At 46.7% G+C, this 18,234-nt stretch overlaps 1 protein-coding gene across 2 annotated transcripts in view; it reads right to left on the bottom strand.

Annotated features, from left to right (window-relative positions):
* Window positions 1-18,003, bottom strand: part of STX12 (syntaxin 12) — a 30,185-nt gene extending 12,182 nt beyond the window's left edge. Inside the window, exons 1-3 of one of the 2 annotated variants that reach the window (XM_073317928.2) lie at window positions 17,779-18,003; window positions 10,307-10,376; window positions 904-1,003 (exon numbers count right to left, since the gene is read on the bottom strand). In XM_073317928.2, the coding sequence (XP_073174029.1) occupies window positions 904-1,003; window positions 10,307-10,376; window positions 17,779-17,899 (291 nt within the window). In that variant the 5' untranslated portion in view covers window positions 17,900-18,003. The remainder of the gene's footprint in view (window positions 1-903; window positions 1,004-10,306; window positions 10,377-17,778) is intronic. The other variant, XM_073317929.2, reaches the window with a different exon arrangement.
* Between the last annotated feature and the right edge of the window lie 231 nt (window positions 18,004-18,234).

The raw sequence follows: 18,234 nt of genomic DNA, 5'->3' as shown, positions 1-18,234 counted from the left end.
GGAAGGGAGTCTCTTAAGATATGTTCCACATGACAGACTTTGAAAAATCCCAGTTCTAATAATACCTCCTGTATGGGAGAGGGAGAAATGTGGGGTCAGCAGACATTCCCTAGGGAGAGGCACAATCTGGAAATTCATTTTTGTATTTTAAACACATAGCCAAGGGCTGCCTGCTCATTTCTCTAACTGGGTCATTTACACTTCGGAATCATTACACACAGAGTGTTACAGCCCGCAGCTATGGATGCCCTCTGACATACTGCTCTTTCAAGTGGTGGTTCACTATGAGTTCTGCACTGTGGAACTCCTACTGCCCTGCAGCAGTGTCCACACAGGATATAAGTGTGCAGCAAGCTGGTGCACTGTAGAGTCACACCCTGGCTTGCTGTGCATTAACGTCCATTGTGGGCAAGGTCTAATTCAATGGCAGAGCCAGAATTAGAACTCAGAGGTTCCAGGATCATTCACCCATGGTAAACACATGAGACAGCTGCTGATCAGGATGCCAATGGATTAAAAACCCTCTTCTTTACACAAAGACTTCTTAGTTTACACTACACCAAGAAGCCTGTCACCATCACTGTGACAGAATGGTCACAGATCCAGGCTGTGTTCCAATCTCTTGGGATAAAGTCTCAGCACAGAAATCCATGCATGTTGAAAGTCAAACTTTGTGTTCTCGTTTGTGTCTGTAGATGGTGAGTGGAGACAGGGAGTGCTCAGTGCCCCGTTTTAAAGCATCCCTACAGTTCTGCTCTCTTTAGACAGAAGCCACCCTATCAGGTAACCTAGATTTGCTAGTTCATACTTATCCTGTAATGACACAAGTTAGTGTGTTTCTTTCTTAAGAAAGTATTAGGATTTTTTTTTCTTCCTTTCCACTAAAGCTTCACCCCCACAAACCTGTTCAGAAGCAGATAAGGGAAGTGGCAGAGATCCCAGCTCCTTTAGGTACTCATTTGTCTCCTTGGCGAGCCGGTTTGCAGAATGCTGTAACTGTTGTCTAAAATAAAAATACAAGCTTATGTAGTTTCCTCTGAATTAAGTTGCTAGTATAGTCACCAAACAATTAACAGTTGTCACCGTACCACATAAGGGTTCCAAAACCCTGCACATGTAAGCGGCACACTACGACAATTCAAATGATCGCAGCTCTATGTTTACAACTGTCGGGTTATCCCATGAAGTTCCACCTGCACTTATGACCCTAAATAATATTAGGAGTTCCATGCCAAGAGGGAAGAGAATTCTTAAGAGTCTGCAGAAGCTTATTAGTATCAGAATCAAATAACTAGAATAGTCTTTACCTGACAAGTCCCAAGGACCATTGCCTGGGTAAGGAGTTGCAGGCATTATAAACACTGCATAGCAGACAGCACCTTCCTGTGTTCAAGGGGACAGGAGGAATGGACTTCTAGCTTTTGTATTAGGGTGCATTTGTAGCTTCAGTTTGCACATATTTTGTTGACATGTTACTTAAAGGGGACACAGTCTAGCTATATTAAAAATAGTATTTAAGGTCATTTCAGGTCTCCATCTGCTCTAGACCCCTACCAAACCTTGTGGTTCAGCAGTCACTTTAAGATGTTTCTTTCCTCCTTATTGCTGTAAGGCAGTGGTTCTCAACCAGGGGTCTGAGACCCCCTGGGAGCTGCGAGCAGATTTCAGGGGGGCCGCCAAGCAGGGCCAGCATTAGCCTCACTGGGGCCCAGGACAGAAAGCCAAAGAGCCCTGCTGCATGGGGTTGAAGCCCGGGCCCTGTGCCCTTCCACCTGAGGCTGAAGCCGAAGCCTGAGCAATGTAGCTTTGTGGGGGCTCCTGTGACATGAGGACCCCCAGGCAAGTGGCCTGCTTGCTACCCCATAATGCTGGCCCTGGGTTTTATATGCAGAAACCCCATTATTGAGGCACAAGTGGGCCGTGGAGTTTTTATAGCATGTTGGGGGGAGGCCCTCAGAAAGAAAAAGCTTTTCGGGGGGAGGGATAGCTCAGTGGTTTGAGCATTGGCCTGCTCAACCCAGGGTTGAGAGTTCAATCCTTGAGGGGGCCATTTACGGATCTGGGGCAAAAATTGGGGATTGGTCCTGCTTTGAGCAGGGGGTTGGACTGGATGACCTCCTGAGGTCCCTTCCAATCCTGATATTCTATGATTCTATGAACCCTGCTGTAAGGGGCACAAAAAACCTGGGAAAATGGCATACATCATGAAACAGCAAGAATGAGAATATCAAGTGCATAGAACAGCTGCTTATTCAAATCTTTCCACTAACCAGCCAGGGAAAACATTTTTAGACAGAAGTGTAATTCTTTAAATGCTGACTGGGTCCCATTTGCTTTGGTTTCGCTTTCATTTTGGTGACCATGAACAATGATTACTCTGCCCATGGTAACGTGACACACAAGCCCTGGCAGTTGCAGGGTGGGGGAGAAAAGAAAATTGGCTCTTCAGTTAGTGGTTACATTGGGTGTACCATAGATTTACAAGACAGGTTTCTGGAACCTATGAATACTATTGTCCCAGTAAGTTAGGATGGTCCCAGAATGCTTTGCTATAAGAAGTCATGATCCTCTATAATAGACAGCCAACCATAACCTATGGAAAGTCCTCAGTTGCACAAACACTGTTCTGCTTTAGCATACACAGACAGTTCACCACTGGAAACGCTACACATCATTAGTATGCCTACCGTAAGATCTACATTAAACTCATGTTACAAAGTTTCCAGACACATTGCTGTAATTTGTTGTGTCTTCTGTCCTAGGAAGGAGGATCTGGAAGGAATTCATTCATTAACCACCAGCCACATATACATAGAACATAGTGGTGGGTCAGAGCATAAGATGGGAAAAGGAAGGAAAGGGATACAAAAAAAAGCACAAGGCAATAAGTTCATTGCATGCCTATAAGACACCAAGAGGAAAGCTATCAACCATATAGTCCAATTGATGTACATGACAAAGCAGTCAGGTTTAGCAGAGTTTGTGTTGCCTCATTGCATATTCTAGCCCACAGTAGGTAAACTATAGTGGTGCTTGAGAAGTTAACTTGATGGTTGCGTTGACTATGATTTCCCTGCATTTTTGTACCAATACACTTGAAGTGTCACCCTAGGAAGCACTATTTGTTAAGCACCAATAATCCCTTCAAGTGAAAGCTGAGGGTTTTTCTATAACAGAACAACATTAACTGGAAACTAGATTAATTAGACTGCCACCAATGATTAGTTCTTTAATCCAGCCATTAAATCCAGATCAAATCAACTATGATCTAGTTGAAGCACTCAAGCATTAGCAGCTGTGTCCTGTTTATATTCTGAAAAAGTTTAGAATGTTCTGCACTTCATATGGAATATTACAAACATGTTCCATATCTAACCAGGCCTCTCTTATACATGGCAGCCTTCAGATTTGTACTGCGCAGCTCGGAATGACAACGCAGAGAGGGCAGGAAGAGAGGGGACTCCCTTTTATAAATAGTAACCTTGTTACTAGCAGAGTTGGCTGGAAAATGGAAATCCCATCCTGTGACAGATTTCATCTGACAAATTTTTCATCCCCAAAAGAGAAAAGTCAAAACTATCAGATTTTTCATGGGAAGGGATTTCCAGAAAACTCTGTTTGGGAACAGCCAAACCAGAAGCTTTTGCCTTTCTGTCTGGCCACCTGGAAGGCTCTTTGCCTACAGGCAGAAACTGAAACTGACTAAAGCCTTCCAGGCAGGCAGGCAGTCAGCCAGCCAGGGAGCCTTCATTTAGATTTTCCTGATGCAGAGCTGAAATTACCCAAGAAAACTGAAGTTTCCCCCTGGGTAATTTGGGAGAAAAAGAGGGAACATATTCCATTGGAAAATCGTTCTAATGTAAGACTCCTGATCAACTCTAGTTACTAGGCAGTTTTGAAATTATTAGCCCAAGATAAACATGCCCGTGAGGGGATTACTTCTGACATTCCTTACCCAGGTCAGAATTGAAAACCTGCTACTTCTATGACTATAAGTGGTACAACCTGTACTGGTCAACGCTGAGTGCTGGGCACTGGTTAATTACCCCAGAAACCTCAGGAAGCGCCAACAGCTTCGGGCAGATGAGCGCCTGGGGAGGGTAGTGGAACCCTTGATGGAGAAAATGCCATCAAAAGGCAGATGAGCAAATTAACTCAATGTTTTTGCCAATGACATCCTCACAGGACAGATTGGGCCCTTCAGCTGTAGCGGATAACCTATAGAATCATAGAATATCAGGGTTGGAAGGGACCTCAGGAGGTCATTTAGTCCAACCCCCTGCTCAAAGTAGGACCAATCCCCAATTAAATCATCCCAGCCAGGGCTTTGTCAAGCCTGACCTTAAAAACTTCTAAGGAAGGAGATTCCACCACCTCCCTAGGTAAGATTCTACCACCTCCCTATCTAGGAGTGGCGCCCTGAAGGGCAGGCAGATGGAAGATCTCCTCTGCACTGGCAACTCCTGCAGCACAGCTGGTTCCAAACGTATCAACTCCCGTCCTTCCTTTGGTCCAAACCAGTGAAGTCAAGAGGGGGGATGCTGACACATGGGCAAAGCAGGGCCTCCACATCAACTGCCTAGACCATTGCAGCCACATCACATGGAAAGGACACTCCATCCTTGCTGGCAACATGGTCACAACATGGAAGGTGGGGTTATATGCTCTCACTTGATTGGCGTAGAGGAGGGTGCCACAGGTCACCTTCGATGGTGGGAGGAATCACTGTGTTCCATTGGTCAACCACCGCCCGCCACAAAGCCAGGCAGCCCCTGGACAGTCAGGTGCTGACCCGCCATGGTCTGTCTGCCTCATGGGGTGCATAGGGCTAGACCAAAAGTTGAAAGGCAGACTGAAACCTTGGTTTCTTATTTTTGCCAAATACAAGAATTTTCCAGCTTGGAAGCTGGAATGTTCGGACCATGTGTCCGGGATTTACAAATGATGACCTACAATACACAAGCAGCATACAGAAGTCAGCTTTGATAGACCATAATCTGTACAAACTCAGTGTTGACATTGCAGCACTTCAGGAAACCAGACTTGCAGATGCTGGTTCTGTCCAACAGACCAATTACACCTTCTTTTGGCAAGGTAAAACCAGTGAAGAAAATTGTTTGCACGGTGTCGGTTTCGCTGTGAGAAACAAGTGGGTAAAGCTCCTAGAAACACCCATTGGGAAGTCGGAGCGTATCATCTCACTTAAACTTCAGACGACCATCAGCTCTGTGAACATTATTAATGCCTATGCACCAACACTCAAATCTAACCTGAGGAGGATATATTATATGACTCTTTGCATCAAGTCATCAAAAGAATACCATCAAATGAGCAATTTTTCCTCCTTGGTGACTTTAATGTAAGAGTCGGTACAGACAACAACTCATGGCCAGATTGCCTAGACATTTTGGCATTGGCAAAATGAATGAGAATGGGCAAAGACGTCTTGAATGCTGCCCCCAAACCAAATGTGCATTACCAATTCGTATTTTACAGGAAAAGAGTGCACAAAGTGTCATGGCGACATCCACGATCAAGCCACTGGCACCAGTTAGCCCTCGTTATCATCAGGAGGAAAGATCTACCCTTCGTGCAGAACACTCATGCATTCCACAGTATTGACTGTGACATTGACCACTCCTTGAGTATTAGCAAGGTGAAGATTACAGCCAAGAAGCTAGACAGAGCAAAACCTAGGCCCAAGCCCCAAATCAATGCTGTTAACACTGCAAACCAGAGAAAATGTCAGAAGTCTGTGAAGACTTTTGAACTTAGCATGCATGCGAAATCATTACCCGAGGAGGTAGAGGAATCTGGGGAAGATTTAAGAACAATCCATGAAGTACATAAAGGGTGGTTACAAGGAGAAGGGAGAAAAATTGTTCTTCTTAACCCCTGAGGATAGGACAAGAAGCAATGGGCTTAAAGGCTGGTTTAGGTTGGACATTAGAAAAAACTTCCTAACTGTCAAGTGGTTAAACACTGGACTAACTTGCCTGGGGATGTTGTAAAATCTCCATCATTGGGAAATTTTTATGAACAGGTTGGACACACACCAGTCAGGGATGGTCTAGAGAATACTTAGTCCTGCCTTGAGTGCAGGGGATTGGACTAGATGACCTCTCGAGGTCCCTTCAAGTTCTATGAGTCTATGGAACAGCTTTAGCTACATTGGGAACACAGCCTATCTGGAACACAAGAAACCAACAAAGTACCAAAGTGAGACTTCAACATGCAAAAATTGAGGTACAGCAAGCAAGCAGATGTTTTGCAAATCATTACTGATCAAGGTCTGTGAAGAGATACAGACAGCCTCAGACACAGGAAACCTCAAAGTCATGTATGATGGCCTGGAGAAAGCTCTAGATCCCACACTGTCAACAAGGTTGCCACTCTCAAATTGCACAGCAGTGAAATCATTATAGATTAAAGCAAGCAGTTGTCCCGTTGGGTTGAACACTATTTAGAGCTATACGCACAAGAAAGGAACACCACCAGCAAATCACTAGACCAAATGCCAACTCTACAGGTCATGCCAGAGCTAGAAGTGGGCAAGTGGCAAGTCTCCTGGACAAGATGGCATCCCAGCAGAAATCCTCAAGTGCGGGAAAGACAGCCTATTACCATATCTTCTTCAGCTGCTACTTAAATGCTGGAAAAAAGGTGAGGTACCACAAGAGATGCATAACGCAAACATCATCACGTTGTATAAAAATAAAGGCGAAAAGGTGATTGCAACAACTACATGGGTATCTTGCTACTAAGCGCAGCAGGAAAAGCTGTTGCAAAAGTCATCTTAGTGCGCTTACAACAGCTGGCGAATCGTGTCTACCCTTAATCACAGTGCAGATTCAGGGTTGGAAGATCAACTATAGACATGATGATATTTTCTCTGCATCAACTCCAGGAAAAGTGCAGAGAGCAAAACCGACCATTGTACATTGCCTTTGTGGACCTAACCACACAGTAAGCAGAGCAGGTCTATTTGCAATACTAGAAAAGATAAGATGCCCACCAACCTTGTTAAGTCTTATACATTCATTCCACAACAACATGAGAGCACCCATCCAGTTTGACGGTCCACTTCAGACAGCTTTGAGATGAAAAGTGGAATAAAGCAAGAATGTGTTCTTGCCCCTACGCTCTTTTGAATCTTTTTGGTACTCTTCAACTGTGTGTGGACATGTTTAAGGACATGAAAGATGGAGCGTATAAAAGATCAGATTGGCTGGAATAGTTTGAAGAGTTTCCTAAGTCAAAAAGGTGCTAATCAGAGAACTTGTATTTGCTGATGATGCTGCCCTCATAGCCCACAATGAGGATCTACTACAAGAACTCATGGACCACCTTTCAAGTGCCTGTCAGGCATTTGCTCTCACCATCAGCATCAAGAAAATGGTTGTATTAGGAAAGGGGGTTCCACAAGATCCTTCGATTACCTTAAACGCAAACCAGCTAGTAGTCGTCCAAAAGTTCAGCTGTTTAGGTTCTACAGTGACCACCAACCTCTCACTTGAGGAAGAACTAAATGCTCGCATTGCAAAGGCTGCCAACACCTTTAGCAGACTAACTAAAATAGCATGGAACAACTCAGAGCTTGCCATCAAGACCAAAATTCTAGTGTACCAAGCTTGTGTCCTCAGCGCTCTCATGTATAATGGGGAAACATGGACAACTTATGCTCATCAGGAGAAAAGGTTAAACAGTTTCCATCTACGTTGTTTACACCGTATACTCAACACCAAATGGCAGGATAAAGTCACCAATGCAGAAATTCTTCAAAGGACAAATTGACCAAGTGTGACAGCCCTGCTCAAGCAAAGATGACTGCACTGGCTGGACCCTCTGAGTAGGTTGAAAGACGGATGCATACCCAAGGACATGCTATACAGGGAGCTATCAGAGGGAACAAGAACAATAGGATGTCCCAAGCTCTGCTATAAAGACACATGCAAGCAAGATATGAAGGAATTTGGAATTGATCCTGACCATTGTGAAATCTTGGCAAGTGATTGTAACAAGTGTCATTGTGTCCATCAGGGAATAGAAGCTGGCTCCTACAGCTTGAAGAATAAAGAACCCAGAGGAAGCAAGCAGCTCCCAACCAAGATACATACATTTGCAATAATTGCCAAAGATCATGCAAATCTTGGATTGGCCTATTCAGTCACATGAGACATTGTAAACCATCTACATCATAGCCTGCAATTCCGACAGTCTCTCATAGATGAAAGGATGCCAACAAGCCTTATCCAAGAGATTTCTTCGCACTGGAGTAAACCCAATGCAAATAAAATTGGTTATTTCTTTCATAGAATCTCTAATATGACATTCTATGGCCATTTAGTTCACCTCTGGGTGTCAATGCAGGATTCTTCACTGCACATTTTCTAGTATTTGATCAATTCTAACTTTAATGTCCAGAGCAACTGAGCTTCTTCCATTTCTTTTGGGAGATCATTCCATTATCAGGCGACCTCACAGTTGAGAAGGTTTTCCAGGTTTTCATTTGATTTTTCCTTTTAATAATTTCCTCTTATTACTCCTAAGTTATTTTTCTACCACTCTGCTGCTTACACCCTTCAATTATTTGTATGCTTCTGTACACCTGTAGTCATTGCTTAGGACATGTCTACACTACAGAGTTTTGTCAACTAAAGTTATGCTGCTTTAATTAAACCATTGTTGCATGTCCACACTGTGCTCCTTGTGTCGGCAGAGCACATGCACACTAGCAGCTCTTGCATCGACACAGAGCAGTGCACTGTGGGTAGCTATCCCACTGTGCAATTGGCTATCCCATCGTGCAATCCCACAGTGCAATTGGTGCTTTGGGAAGGTTTTGCAATGCCTCATGGGGCAGGCACAGAGTCACATGATGCAGGTTTCTTAATCCCATCATTCCATGGGCATCCTACTAGATTGCCAACTGCTTTTCATCTGAAGTGTGTGTGGGGGAGAGGTTGGGCGTGTGTGTGTGTAGAGACAGAGACAAACTGTATATTGGGAGAGTGTAAGAGAAAGTGGGGGAGGAGTGTGTATGTGAAAGAGACAGTGTGTGTTGGGGAAGTGTGCGTGCTGGGGGAAGAGTGAGTCTGTCAGCATGCTGTCTCTAAATTCAGACAGCAACCAGAAGCAGTCAGTCCTGAGGCAGGGAGAGGGAGATGCCACCAACATCAGCCCCCACCTCCATCCCCAGCTCAGCACAGCAGTCTCCCTCCCGCCTCCTACAGCAGCAGCCTGCTTGCTGCGGTGTTCCCAGTGCAGGGGAGAGCAGGATTCCACATTAACGATTTGCTCTTTGCTGCCAGAATGGAGCAGCACACTCAGCTGTCAGAACTTCCTGGAGCTCTGAAAGGGGAGGGGTGTATGCCTTTGTAGCTGGAATCCAGGGCAGCCAAGTTCATAACAATGAGCAGAGCGGTCACAGTGGGTATTGTGGGATACTGGGGGAAGCCAGTTATGGCAACAGAACGAACAGCTGCGTCTACACTGGTGCTTTGTCATTTTAAAATTGCTGAAAAAAGCTTTATGCCTCTCGTTGAGGTGGTTTTATTTTGTTGCAAAATAGGAGAGTTTTGCTGACAAAACTAGCTTTGCAATGCCTACACCTCCACTGTTTTGTGTGGTGTAGACAAGGCCTCAGACAATCTATGTGTAATTGCCTTAGGTCAGACCCTCCATCCCCTCTGAGAACGTTGGTTGTTCTATCTGAACTCCCTGTGGTTTGTCATCCAGTGGCGTATTCTTCTCTACAGTGTTTAAAGTTATATTAGGCATTTTGATTGCCATATCTTATTGCTGCTGATCATTCTCTTGCCTAGTCTTTTGATATTACAGGTGTCTCTCCCCCTTCAGAATATTATATTCTCATTACTTCTCCTAATTTAGGATCCAAGAATTTTGTTAGCGTGATATTTACTCTCTCTTCTAAATCATAAATGAAGCTTAAAATAGTTTCAGCTCCATCACAGATCCTGCTCTAATCTGCAGAAGCCTGAACACAGCTTGATACATGGCTGTTAATTCCCCTTGTTTATGACCCTTCAACCAGTTTTTGGTCCATAGCAAGCAGATATGAATGGCTTTTGACCCCAGTACAACTACCAAATTCCCTTCATCCACCAAGTTAGCCTTTTTGGGAGAACTAGAGTCAGTTTACGCCCTGCCACACCACACCCCGCCTCTACTGCCACCCTCCCACCATGCAGAGTTTTGCTCAGGATACTGCTCACTAACCAAAACAGACCCAGTCCATTTCCATCATCCACATGCACACTTACATGTTTGTTCAGCTAATACTTACAGGTTTTCCTGCAATTTGCTGGAGTCCTGTTTGGTTCCAAGCTGGCTCATCAAATTCTTTATCTGAGAAGCTGAGGAAAAGAGTTTACAATGGCTTGGTGATTTGTAAGGCAAGGCAAGACCATTTTAAAACAACACATTAGACTCCTTCTGGTTATTTTTCTTGAAGTTCCCCTTCTAGCTGCATTACCATCTCTCCCATAGAAATGTTGCTATCAAAGTTTTGTTGAAGTAAGGCTTGCCCACCTCTTTAAAATGGACCTGTACCTGTTGTCTCAATCTAGATGGAATAAATGGGCCAAAGATGTTAACATAACCCAGTCATTGTCCAACATTAAATAGTATTAAACAAGGTCTGCTTAGTACCATGGCAAATAGCATTAAAAACATTAAGGAGTCCGGTGGTTAAAAACATTGTAACCTTTTATTAAAGATAAAGAAAAGAAGGAAAAAGAGTGAACGCATTAGAAAAGTAAAATATTAAATAAGTCTTCCATTTTAACATCCCATGTTCCCTTTCCCTTTAACTGGAGAGGGTTGTAGAAGGAAACCCAGCCCCGCCCCCAGTTTGACAGTCTCTGTGAGGTGTCAGATGGCAATAACTGTCCTTTTGGGGAAGAGAGAAGGTAGTTGAGAGGGGCTGGAGTTGTTATTGCTGCTGTTAAAGTTCAATCCCATTTAATCTCAGGTGGTGCTGGGATTCAGCAGGAGCTGGTAGGGGTGGGGATGTCATCAGGGTCGCTCTCTCGGGCCTGGTCTGGGTATCTCTCTGGATCAGAACAACAAGGGCCACGTGTCCCACCAAATGCAGCCAGGAGGGGAAGCTTGCTTCGGTAACCCCCGTCTGTTGTTTTCCTCAAAATCTCTTTATTTAAGGACTCAAAAGGGAAGTGATGGGTAAAATAGCCAATCCCCTTATTTTGTACACCGATTAGGCCTACTAGTGACACACCAATTTTGGCTAATAAATTTCCGGTTCTACATCTCCTGTTTTTACCAAGCATGGTATCAACACACTCCTTGAATTATATCAATGTGGCCTTTTTTGTTTGGGTTGATTTAGTCTCTCTGGTTCTCTTGCACATTTATTACATTCTTTATTGAAAATAACTTGACCTACTTTCCATGCTAAATTTCTAAGCAGGCAAAAGTTATAGACCAATTGTCACAACAGACCTTACCCTAAATGCTTTTTGTTAGACCAAGTGGGGGTGTTTGAAGTAGTCTAGTCATTGATTTGTAGAATGCTTACAAGTGACTAGAGCTTTACCAAAGGGTTTAATAAAATAAATTTAGAAAGTCACATTTCTGAGTTTACCTGTTGATACAGACATCTAGTATTGCTATAAGAGAGAGGAAAGTTATTTCTCCATTTTGTTTACTTTAGACCAGTGGTTTTCAAAGGTATTTGACCGGCCCTCCTTCTTTGTGTTGCAGTTTATGTGCCCCTCCCCACCAAGGACACATACTGCCACCCGGCTCTAAAGGCAGAGCGGAGAGCAGCAGCTGCTGGCCAGGCACCCAGCTCGGAACACAGTACTGCACCAGCAGAAGCACAGAAGTTAGGCTGGCAAAGTGGTATTTGTCAATATCACTTTTCACACCAGACTTGGTGCCCATTGCTACCCTTACTTCTGCGCTTCTGCCGACAGCCCACCACGTCCAGGTGAGGGATTGTGGGGAGGGAAGGAGAGCCTGAGCCCAGGTGGCAGGGATCCCTGCCTCCCGGGTATGCACAACTCTTCTGCACAAGGCCCAGCCACCCAGGGCTGACAGCCAGAACTATAAAAAAAATAAAAACAAACAAAAAGCATACAGCCTGCGCCTCCCTTGACACATTCCCACGCATCCTTGGGAATTCTGCCCCACAGTTTGAGAACCACAGCTTTAGACAAAAAGTGCTTTCAATAGTCAGTTTCATTACAATTAATTTTTCCTGTGTGTGTTCGTGAAAGACAGCAAGAGGGGAGAGAAACAGTTACAAACACAAAAACATGGTTGTGAAGTTGCTGAAGTTATAAGGGACTCAGAGGCAGGTGCACAAGACTACTTTAGACCCTTTTTTTTTTAAATGGAGTAGTTTAAGTTCATGGTATACCTCTAAGCACTGTGGAAAACCTCAAGTAGCTACCCTTACCTATTACACCCAGCTCCAGCCCCCAGTATGACAGTTTTGGATATGAACAACAGGAGTCGTTCACGACTTCTTAGCAAGCAGTGTAAAAATCTGAATAAACTTACAGGACAGATATTGCCTTCATAGCACTGGCCTAATGAAGAGTTTGAATTGGACATTCAGCCAGTAAAATGATCTCTTCCATGCAGAGTTCCCCAGCACGGTTTTTCGCCTGTGATGTTACCAACAAAACATGCTTGTCATCAGTGGAAGCAGGAGACAGCAGCCACCGACTTTGGAGGAGTATGAGCATTTCTGGTACTCTAGAGGGCTGTTCTACTTGAGCTATTAGAATACTGTGTAGTTGCAGGTCATCTTTGAAAATGAGTGTCGCATTGGGAAGGAGGAAGAATTTTAGAAGATGTATGAAAACAACTTGCATTTAAGTGGGCTGAACACGATTCTTCCAGTCTACTTCTTCTTGTTGACTATTTCAGTTACAATCTTGTTACAATGGGATCAGAATGTATATGAACCCTGCCACTATTATCTTTTGAGAACAACTGAGAGTCAGAATGGAGAGTGACAAGTGAATCAATTCCATCATACCAGAAGAATGTTAGGCCTAGTCTACACAAAGAAGTTGCACTATTTAACTAAAACTGTTTGTAAATCAATTTAGTTTAATTGGTGTGACTTCTTCATTTGGATTGTGTCTTGGATCAAGTCACTTATGTTGGGTTTGGTCATGAGCCATACTGGAGTGTATTTAAACTACACTGATTTGCATTTAACAATGTCTTTTAATGTAATGCCTAGCGGCACATATAGTACAGTGTGGCTTTATGGAATAATTAAATACTGGAACTCAGAGCCTTGCCTGGGTAGCATGCTGATTTCCTGGAGTTCGATTAATTCTCACAGTACACAGTTGTGTAGTGAACTCCCCATGCACTAGGCTGAATACCTACCCGAAGGAGCCAAGCATCACAGATTTCATGCCAGAACAACTCTTGTGATCGGTCACAAGTCCAACATCTTCTAGAGAATCATAGAACTTAAAGGGACCTCAAGAGATCATCTAGTCCAGTCCCCTGCACTCAAGGCAGGACTAAGTATCATCTAGACCATCCCTGACAGGTGTTTGTTCAACCTGCTCTTAAAATTCCTCAATGATTGAGATTCCACAGTCTCCCTAGGTAGTTTATTCCAGTGCTTAACCTCTCAGAGTTAGGAAGTTTTTCCTAATGTCCAACCTAAACCGCACTTGCCGCAATTTCGTAGAATCATAGAATAATAGGGTTGGAAGAGACCTCAGGAGGTCATCTAGTCCAACCCCCTGCTCAAAGCAGGACCAACACCAATTAAACCATCCCAGCCAGGGCTTTGTCAAGCCGGGCCTTCCACCACCTCCCCAGATAATCCATTCCAGTGCTTCACCACCCTCCTAGTGAAATAGTGTTTCCTAATATCGAACCTAGACCTCCCCTACTGCAACTTGAGACCATTGCTTCTTGTTCTGACATCTGCCACCACTGAGAACAGCCGAGCTCCATCCCCTTTGGAACCCCCTTTCAGGTAACTGAAGGCTGCTATTAAATCCCCCCTCACTCTTCTCTTCTGCAGACTAAATAACCCCAGTTCCCTCAGCCTCTCCTCATAAGTCATGTGCCCCAGCCCCCTCATCGTTTTTGTTGCCCTCTGCTGGACTCTCTCCAATTTGTCGACATCCCTTCTGTAGTGGGGGGGACCAAAACTAAACGCAATACTCCAGGTGTGGCCTCACCAGTGCCGAATAGAGGGGAATAATCACTTCCCACAATCTGCTGGCAATGCTCCTACTAATACAGCCCAATACGCCATTGACCTTCTTGGCAACAAGGGCACCCTGCTGACTCATATCCAGCTTCTCGTCCACTGTAATCCCCAGGTCCTTTTTTGCAGAACTGCTGCTTAGCCAGTTGGTCCCTAGCCTGTAGCGGTGCATAGGATTCTTCCTTCCTAAGTGCGGGACTCTGCACTTGTCCTTGTTGAACCTCATCAGATTTCTTTTGGCCCAATCCTCTAATTTGTCTAGGGCCCTCTGTATCCTATCCCTACCCTGCAGCGTATCTACCTCTCCTCCCAGTTTAGTGTCATCTGCAAACTTGCTGAGGGTGCAACCCACACCATCCTCCAGATCATTTATGAAGATATTGAACAAAACCGGCCCCAGGACCGACCCTTGGGGCACTCCACTTGATACCGGCTGCCAACTAGACATGGAGCCATTGATCACTGCCCGTTGAGCCCAACGATCTAGCCAACTTTCTATTCACCTTATAGTCCATTCATCCAGCCCATACTTCTTTAACTTGCTGGCACATTAACACGTTGACTGTTCCTGATCCCCTTCCTCTCCTCCAAGTGCTTCAAAATGGATTCCTTGAGAACCTGATCCATGATTTTGCCGGGGACTGAAGTGAGGCTGACTGGTCTGTAGTTCCCCAGATTCTCTTTCTTCCCTTTTTTAAATATGGGCACTATATTTGCCTTTTTCCATCGTCCGGGACCTCCCCTGATCGCCACGAATTTTCAAAGATAATGGCCAATGGGGGAAATTGACTACAATGAAATTTACTACTGAAAGCACTTTTGGTCTAAAGTAAACAAAATGGAAAAGTAACTTCTCTGTCTGTTACAATAATATTAGGCATTTGTATCAACAGGTAAACTCAAGTGTGACTTCTAAGTTGATGGTGCCCCTTTATTTTATTTAAGGCCTTTGATAAAACATGTATGCCTTGACTATTTTGAGAAACTCTTGTGCTAGTCCCACACCCCATGTGCTGCTCTGTGTTGGCACTAGTCAGGAGTAATGATCTAATAAGGGGCATAGCAGGAGGAGGATTCTATTCTGTTTCATCCAGCTGGTCATGAAAAGAATTAAAGCAAGGCAACACAAGAGAAGAGACAGACAGGTGAATGGGTGGGCAAGAAAACAAGAAAAAACACACTATTTTTGTCTTATAGATATGAAGCGAAGTTAGGCAGCATGCCACCTGAATTGTGCCATCAGTACATATTGTTTATTGTACTGATTGTACAACAAAAATGTTTAAAGGTCTAGAGAAGGTGATCTATGAAGGAAGATTGAAAAGATTGGGTTTGTTTAATCTGGAGAAGAGAAGACTGAAAGGGGACATGATAACAGTTTTCAAGTACATAAAAGGTTGTTACAAGGAGGAGGGACAAAAATTATTCTTCTTAACCTCGGAGGATAGGACAAGAAGCAATGGGCTTAAATTGCAGCAAGGGCGGTTTAGGTTGGATATTAGGAAAAACTTCCTAACTCTCAGAGCGGTTAAGCACTGGAATAAATTGCCTAGGGAGGTGGTGGAATCTCCGTCATTGGGGATTTTTAAGAGCAGGTTGGACAAGCACCTGTCAGGGATGGTCTAGATAATACTTAGTCCTGCCTTGAATGCAGGGGACTGGACTAGATGACCTCTTAAGGTCCCTTCCAGTTCTATGATTGCTAAGGGCCCAGTCCTCCAAACCCTTACTCAAGATAAACTTGAGCTTAAGAGTGCTTCTGTGCAGAAATTGTGTTGTACAAACAAAAAATTTATAGCACTTCAGGGATGAATCCTGATCTGGGTATCTGGGCAAGAGGATAATAATCCTGCAATCCCTTAAGTGCAAGATCAGGCCACAAGTTGGCCACCTAGTTTGTCTGATGTTCTGCTCTCATGGAGTTAGCTAGCGGGATAAACAGCAAGTTGACAAGGGACCCTTGATTTTTCATAAGGAGTGAAAGGGCTACAGAAGGAGGGTAAGATTTGAGGCATCAGGTTCTCCCCTTGCTGGCCTGCAGTGGAAGCGGTTTTGTTTCACGTTTATAAATGAAACTGATTACTAAAATATTGAGCTGAGGGTTCTGCAATTTCTACTGGTACTTGATGAAAAGAGTTGTAAGCATGTTTGTTTCACTTTAGATAAGAAGTACATAAATTCTGTGCTAACTAGCAAGTGCTGCTGGTCAGGGGAAGCCTTCACTGTCTCATGGGAAGAAGAGAAGCAGACATCGTAATGGAGGGAAGTCAGGGGCTGATGAAGAGAACTTCCAGGAAAACAAGTCCCTTGGAAAGTCAGGAATGGCCTAGCTGGTGTTAAGCCAGAGGGTCACCATAGTGTCAAGGGATGACCAGCTGTTGCAGCAACATGGATGGGTTAGTCTGACAAAGCACACTGATGAACATGGCCAAATTACAAGGGAGCTGCTGTGGTTGATTGACCTCCTTCCTGGGCTGTGTTCAGTTACTTCAGGTCACTTAGATACCTGCTGCCATTTTTAGATTTTAGAAATTCCATATAACTGCTTCCAAGAGAGCAGTAGAAACTCTCCTGCAGACAACCAACTGCCTAGTAAGAAATACATGATTCCAATTAGTTATCTACATTTGAATTTTAATGCCAACATTCAGTATTTTCCTACACTGGGAAAGAGGTGAAGAGACACTGCAATGCAAAGAGAGACTAAAGACAAGGATGGAGAAGAAAATCAAGGGAAACAGCGAGGGCAACGTCTGGGTGCAGTATGAAGCAGCAGCAAGGGGGGAAGCTGCAGGAAGAGTTACTGACAAGGGGAGCAGGGCGGGAAGGGGATGCAGGGCCATGGGGGAGGCGGGGAAGGGGCGTCAGCAGCAGCACTTCCCACGGCTGGGATGGAGAGAACCAAGGCTGGCCAAAGCCCGGGGCCCTGGGGCGGCAGGAGAGGGGCCGGCGGGGGACCGGGCCCGAGGGGCTCAGTCGGGGGGGGGGCCGGCGGCGAGGGGGGGCCGGGCCCGAGGGGGGGCTCAGTCCGGGGGGGAGGGGGGGCCGGGCCCGAGGGGGGGCTCAGTCCGGGGGGGAGGGGGGGCCGGGCCCGAGGGGGGGCTCAGTCCGGGGGGGAGGGGGGGCCGGGCCCGAGGGGGGGCTCAGTCCGGGGGGGAGGGGGGGCCGGGCCCGAGGGGGGGCTCAGTCCGGGGGGGGGGGCCGGGCCCGAGGGGCTCAGTCCGGGGGGGGGGCCGGACCCGAGGGGCTCAGTCCGGGGGGGGGGGTGGCAGTGGGGGGAGGCCAGGCCCCAGGGGCTCAGTCCGGGGGGGGGGCCGGGCCCGAGGGGGGGGGGTGGCCGACGGCGAGGGGGGGCCGGGCCCGAGGGGCTCAGTCCGGGGGGGGGGGCGGCAGTGGGGGGGGGGGCCGGGCCCCAGGGGCTCAGGCCGGGGGGGGGGCGGCCGGGCCCCAGGGGCTCAGTCCGGGGGGGGGGCGGCCGGGCCCCAGGGGCTCAGTCCGGGGGGGAGGGCCGGCGGCGGGGGGGGGGGCCGGGCCGCACTCACTGCACTGAGCGATGCGCTGCACGTTGGCGCTGCAGGTCTGGATGATGCCGCTGAAGTCCCGGGGCGGAGGCTGCCCCTGGGGGCCGCCGGGCCGGCGCGCGTCCAACGGGCCGTAGGACATGGCGAAGCCGGGCTGGGGCCAAGCGGTCCGGGGCCGGGCAGCCGGGAGCGCAGCTGGGCAGAGCAGGGCCTCGCCCACCGCGCGTGCGCCCTAGCGCCCGGCACAGGGCACCGCCCTCCCCCACGTGGCGCATGCGCGCTCGCGGCCCCGTCTCCGCGGCCGGGTGCTTGGGCCCCATGGTTACGGGGACGCGGCGTGAGGGGGGGGCCGCCCCCCCGGAGCCCAAGGGCGGCGCCGCTGCCGGGCGGGCCAGCCAGAGCCTGCGCGGGGCGGGGCCGCGGGCGCGGACTCCTCTGGGGCGCCGGGCGAAGCGGGCCGGGGGGGGCGAAGCGGGC

The sequence above is a fragment of the Lepidochelys kempii genome, chromosome 19, assembly GCF_965140285.1.
Source record: "Lepidochelys kempii isolate rLepKem1 chromosome 19, rLepKem1.hap1, whole genome shotgun sequence".
In the NCBI taxonomy this organism is placed as follows: domain Eukaryota; kingdom Metazoa; phylum Chordata; order Testudines; family Cheloniidae; genus Lepidochelys; species Lepidochelys kempii.
Note: the sequence above shows the minus strand (reverse complement) of the source record. Positions and strands in the feature narration are given on the sequence as shown.